Raw genomic sequence first — 6,077 nt, 5'->3', positions numbered from 1 at the left:
TATGCAGTGATTCGCCATCGCCGTCGGCACTGCAAATTCAACACCGGCGGCGGACTGCAAAGTCAACACCAGCGGCGGCACGCAGAATTTAGGCCGTAGGACAGAGGCATTAGGCTACAGTCCAACTTCACTTTACTGTGAAACATCGCAACACCATGGTTTATAGGCACACGCTCTCCCGGTTGCCTCACAACCGTCCTCAACCACCAAACCAAAACAACATGGACTCCCATACACGACTCACCTCACTCACAGTCGTCCAGAAACAGAAAGTAATGGACGAGCGGGTGCGTCGAATTTCTGCAGGTGAATCATTTCACCAAGAAGCGCTCGCACAGTGGGCCTACGACAAATTCCACCTCCTCCGTAAGCCGAACCAATCTACCATCTCTCGCATCATCAAAAATGCAACTCGCCCGTCCCTCTTTCCTTCAGCAATCCGCAAGCGATACACTTATGGCAATTGTAGAGAGTTGGAGGCAGCATTGCATTCCTGGATCAATGCTCAATTTCGCGCACGGCGCTGTGTGAATGGAAGTTTAATTATTGCGAAGGCAAGGACGTTACAGCATCTCATGAACTTGTCCCTTCCGCCGCAGAAACAAACCAAGCTTATGTTTGGCTCAGGCTGGTTGACCCGTTCCAGAAACGGTGGAACCTTAAATCAATCAAGTCTCATGGCGAATCGGGAGATGCAGACCAGGCTGCAATTGATCGTCAAATGCCCTTGCTACGCAGTACAATTCAGTTTTATAAACACTGTGATGTTTTCAATGCGGACGAGTTTGGCCACTTCTATCGCATGGCACCAGATCGCACGATAGCGAGTGAAAGGTTACCTGGTCGAAAATGCGAGAAGGTCCGCTTGACTTACCTGGCATGCTGTAACGCGGATGGATCGGAGCGCCTTCCACTGATGTGTATTGGAAAAGCAAAGAAGCCTCGGTGTTTTAAGAAACAGGAAGGACAGCAGCTGCGGTTTGACTATCACGCAAACAAAAAAGCGTGGATGACGAGCGCTTTATTTTTTGCATGGATTCTACGTTTTTCTTCATACATTTCTCGTTCCAGTCCATCCCGAAAAGTGCTACTTCTACTCGACAATTGTTCAGCTCATGGTACAGAGGAAACTCTGCCACTACTCGATAACGTTGAGGTTGTTTTTTTGCCGCCGAACACTACGTCTAAACTGCAACCGTTAGACGCAGGCATTATCGCTGCACTGAAGGTACGATATCGGAAGTGGCAGTACGAGAGAGCGCTGGATTATATGGATGCTAAGGTGGAGAATATATATAAGGTCGATCAGTTGACTTCTATGAAGGCGATGAGACGAATGTGGGACGACATTCTAGCCTCAGTTTTGAAGAATTGCTGGCATCACACGGGTTTAGTGATGGGAACTGAAGAGGTGCAAAGGGTTGAAGATAGTACAGTGGTAGAGGTATTGGCTGCAATGTCCGAACTCGTCGCACCTCGGACACAGATGGATATTGATTTTATAACAAATCCTGAGGATGAGAACAATGATTTAGAGGAAGCCGATGACACAACTCTTGTGTCGGGGGCAGTGGCGGCGATGACAGAAGGGGAAGTTGAAAGCGAGGAAAGTGATGCAGAGACTGCATCTTACTTGGAGGGGGTCGGATATGAATAGCGCTTGAGGTGTATTGTTGTAGTGCGCCACCTTCTTGAGAGCGCGGACTTTGCAGACCCGCTAGTCTTGGGCTCTCTGCGCACCTTGCAGCGTGATGTAAAACTCCAGCAGGCCAAGTCAGCACGGCAGACCCGCATATCTGAATTTTTTGAATAAAAATGAGGCGTTTACTGATGTTCCATGGATGCCCTATATATGGACATTTTCGACAAGTGCATATGTTCGCCAACTGCATACGAAAGCCGTCCACTTTTCATATGCAGTTAGCGAGGATTCACTAGTGGTGCTCAAACCTAGTTCTGAAAATTCTAGTTCTAATTCTGAATCGATTTTTCGCAAGCTCATTGGCCAGATTGATTCAGAAAAAATTCTAACTCGTCTACAAGCTGCAGAGCTCGTAGACTGGTCAGAACTTTCTGAAAGTCGATTGGGACGCAATTTCGCTTGTGTAAGTTTTTTTGATTAAGAACATTTCTGAGTGTCCCTCGCCTGATCCGGCTCGGCTGGCGAGGTATCCGGCTCCACGTCACACACGGTGACACCTGTCTTCGAGAACCCAAGTAGAGAAATGTGCACACACACCTCTTCTGGAGCTCCACAACAGCAGTTGCATGAGCACGCGACCGGGACGGGCGGTACTACTTGATCACGGGAGGCCGTCATGAAGCCATCCTCGGTAGAGTGCATGCGCAAGGAGCTGAGCAGCGGCGCGCTCGCGATCTTGCTTTTGCGGCCGTTGCAGTCTGCCCGCAAGAAGCGCCGTTTCGCCGAGGTGTATCGCGCCCAGGGCAAGGCGCGCTTCAGCAAAGCGCTTGAGCGCGCCGCTGATCAGAGCGCGCGCAGTGGAAGGAGGCTGGTCGCCAGCGCGCGGTATCTCGAGCGGCGCGTTTCTTCTCCGCGCGACACCCGCGGAGCTGACATGCTGACAACCGATCCAAGCACCGAGCCCGATACAGGACTACTTCTCTTGTATCGGATTCGGTGCTTGTTATGATTCCGATGTACAGAATTGTGTCTAATAAGTGCGCGCTTGGCACGCTACTGCTCTTTGCTGCTGCGGTTGTGTTTCGGTTTCAGTTCGCGCCACGATAGACCGAAACAGATACAGCAGTTGTTGAAGTAACAGTACGAGAGCGTCAACCGCGCGAAGGTTGTGCCAATCAGAGCGTGTTCTTGAATTACAGCTGCTTGATTCAGGCGACAAGTAAGAATCACTGTTGGGGATTAGTTTTATTTTCTGAAAAAGTTCTGAACTCCTCTGATTGGTCGAGAAAGCGTCGTTTCAGAATTAGAACTAGAATTTCAGAACTAGGTTTGAGCACCACTACTGTCCACTACTGTATTGTGCTAATTTCATACCTCAGGTTATCAACGTTGCGGCTTTACAGTATCTTATGGTTGATGTTGGCCCTACTCGAGCGTCAATTTGATATTTTGCTTTGCTTTTTGATTCGTCGATGTCGTATTGCAACGTTCATGCATAAAGCAGTATGCGATACCAAGTCGGCCACAAGTTGTACTTCCAGACCATGCAATATATGTAGACTGGATAGAGTGTTCACGTTGATTGCTATTTAGTCTGAAGACGTACTCCCTTTCCACAATAGTCAGAGTCCACAAGGGCTTATAACTTAGGATACCGAGGCGTCTCTAAATATATCTTTTCATTTCGATGGAGATGATATCTTGTCACAAATCACGATGTGTACTCACTGCGTCAATGCCAACACGTGTACAATTGTCCCGCACTATATTATGGAAAATTGCAGGGAATTACGGTACGTCTGGCTTTGTGACTGTACAGTGAACTTCGTTCAAAATCCAAGATTTTGGTTTCTATTGACATGAATCCTGAAATGAGATTGATTCAATTTCAACTGCACGCGCTGTACTACTATCCGCTCATATTTGTCTTTTTTCCCTCAGATAATTATATATATATTAAAACGCTCTATTTTTTGTGCCAGCGCACACATTCCTACATATCCATTTTCATTGATCACCGCGTGCTCCTGCCTTGCCAGATAGGACCCGATTCCCTGAACTGGCGAGAAGGATAAAACCCTCCAACACTGTCTCTCATAACTTAGCTTGTAGGGCATCTCCACCGCACTATGACGTCCTCCCCGGCACTACAAAAACGCAGTCCAGTTGGATATTTGGTGCTTTCACGTTCACACCTCGCTTCTGCATTCCACTCGTGCCTTCTCCTCATCACATACTGTACAAAATGGTGTCCTCTAATTCCTGTCTTCTCTTCACTGCTCCCACTCCCCGGCTTGTTGCCGCCGCCACTGATAGCATATTTGCCAAGTCATCCCCTCTTCCTACTTCACATCCCGCAATATTATTTTGCCCCTCGGCAGTGTGTACGAAACAGCTCACTACGTATTCATAAACTCGTTAATCACAAGATCTTTCATGTTCTAAGCCTGTAACCATATACCACTTCGAATACCCGTAAAGCTCCATTTCCCCAATCTTCTTAAACTCTCAACTCCTCTTCCCACAATCCACGAACAACGCACCATTCTACCCTCCACTTTTCCAACACACCTTTCTAATTAACTCATTCCCGAAACCTCTTCTCTACTATTCTCTATTCAGAACTCCTGTTTTTCATTGTCAGGCCCATATCTGCCCACCCTTGTTGCCCTTATTGTAAGGAGATACGCACGGGAAGTTAGCCTTCTTGACCCTCCGATTGCAATCACAAGCGCAGCCGCCCGCCCTCTAATACCAGAAAATAGTGCCCATCGCTTTGTTGCTTCTATTTTCGTCATTCCAAACTCGAATTCGCATCCTCCCGCAATGATGCACCTTCACGTGCAAGTCGCCTCTCTAATGCGTCATACAAGTAGTCCTTTTTACAATTGCACCGTGCGCAACGTCGCCAGTAATGATCACCTGACATGGAAACTGCCCAAAATTAATTCATTTTCTACATTATACCTCCTCTCGCAGTTGCGTTCCCCTGCACATGTCTTCACGAAAACGCTCGTCTCATCTTTATACTACGGTATGCTTACTCTTTATCCGTTTTCGCCTCACAAAAACCTATTCGCCCACTTCATCTCGATACTCCTCGACATCGTCATCCCCACGCGCCTCCCCACTCCCGTCCTTGCTTGCCTCCCCACCCTCTCGTTGCTCTCCTCCCTCTGGCTGCATCTCTCGATCCGCAGCGTCTACCTCCTGCAAACCAACGTCCATCACTTGCTCTCCCAGCGTCCCCTCCAGCCCTAATTCAATGCCTAAAGGATAAGCAGAGTCATCCCCTAGTCCATAAACAGCCGCGCCTGCCTCGCCTGCAATTCCAGTGTTCATAGCAGCCGAAATTTCAATCACTGCTGGAGCAGGCCCGCCGGCAAATTGCGGTGGAGGCAAAACAAGCGACGGTGTGTCTGGATCTAATCCCGTCCTCTGAACGCGTCGCCTTGTTTCCTTGACTCGCCGCACCAACCGCTCGTTCTCTATGTTAGAAGTGGCCTTTAGTAAAGACTGTGCATCAAAATGGAATAGCGTCTCCTCATGTTGTAAAAACTCGATTACAGGTTCCGGGCGGTGCTTAGATAGAGCGCGAAGTGCAGTGCCGGCGACCATCTTCGCTTCTTCTTCGGGGCGACGAACGAGGACGGAGCAACCATAAAGCAATATTTCTTGATGAATGGCATCGGCTGCTAGATTAGAAAAGGCAGTGAGGGCGGCTCTCGCTTGCCATAGATTGCGAGCGGGGAGCCATATCTGACAGAGACGTGCTGCGGTCTGTTCTCGTTCGCGGATGAGAAGCGGGACTAGGATCTTGGTACCAAACTTGTCGCCGATGAGGCGACAGGAGATGTAGTTTCCGGCAAAGACGGGCTCAAAGAGAGCGAAGACCTGTGTTGGAGAGATCTTTGCAAGTTGGAGCAAGTTCTCCGAGACGAAGATGATTGCGGCAAGCTGATCCTCCAGAAACGGTTGCTGGAGGAGGATTTGGGCGACCTGACGCTCTAGGAAAGGCAGGATGGATTGCTGCTCTGTTTCCCAAAGACGCTGCCATTGATGAACCTTGTGACGGATCTCTTGCACCGAGACACCGCGGACGATTTGCGGGGAGACCTTGTGATAGGTTACAGTCCAGTTGACAAGTTCCGGGTTGGCGCATTGTTGGAGGAGATGTTGGAGACGGGCGACGATGCGATGCGGGGTGAAATAGTGTTCGTCGGGAAGCATGGTGAGAATGTGCGGAGTTGGATGCGTGGGAATGTCTCGAGGAAGAATATGGGCATGATGCGCGGGGAAGGGGGCGTGGAGTGGAATGGTGGAGCGGGGAATGTGGGGTACGGCGGAGAAATCTGTTTATGTAGGGAAGGGTGAGAGGGGGGGAGGTAGAAGGGGGGGAAAGTAAAATATGGCGAAAGTTGGTGCGGAAGGCGGT

The 6,077-nt window shown here is 49.3% G+C and overlaps 2 protein-coding genes across 2 annotated transcripts; one reads left to right on the top strand and one right to left on the bottom strand.

Moving 5' to 3' along the window:
• The first annotated feature begins 4,637 nt into the window (after positions 1 to 4,637).
• CHC_T00002109001 (hypothetical protein) lies at positions 4,638 to 4,922 on the top strand. The gene has a single exon (XM_005713049.1). The coding sequence runs from the start codon at positions 4,638 to 4,640 to the stop codon at positions 4,920 to 4,922; it is 285 nt and encodes a 94-aa protein (XP_005713106.1).
• An 847-nt stretch (positions 4,923 to 5,769) lies between these two features.
• On the bottom strand, positions 5,770 to 5,928 carry CHC_T00002108001 (hypothetical protein). Its single transcript, XM_005713048.1, has one exon. It carries the CDS (start codon positions 5,926 to 5,928, stop codon positions 5,770 to 5,772), a length of 159 nt encoding a protein of 52 aa, XP_005713105.1.
• Between the last annotated feature and the right edge of the window lie 149 nt (positions 5,929 to 6,077).

Source organism: Chondrus crispus, genomic scaffold, assembly GCF_000350225.1.
Source record: "Chondrus crispus Stackhouse genomic scaffold, scaffold_126, whole genome shotgun sequence".
NCBI lineage: Eukaryota > Rhodophyta > Florideophyceae > Gigartinales > Gigartinaceae > Chondrus > Chondrus crispus.
The sequence above is the reverse complement of the archived record's forward strand: the minus strand, read 5'-3'. Positions and strand labels throughout refer to the sequence as shown.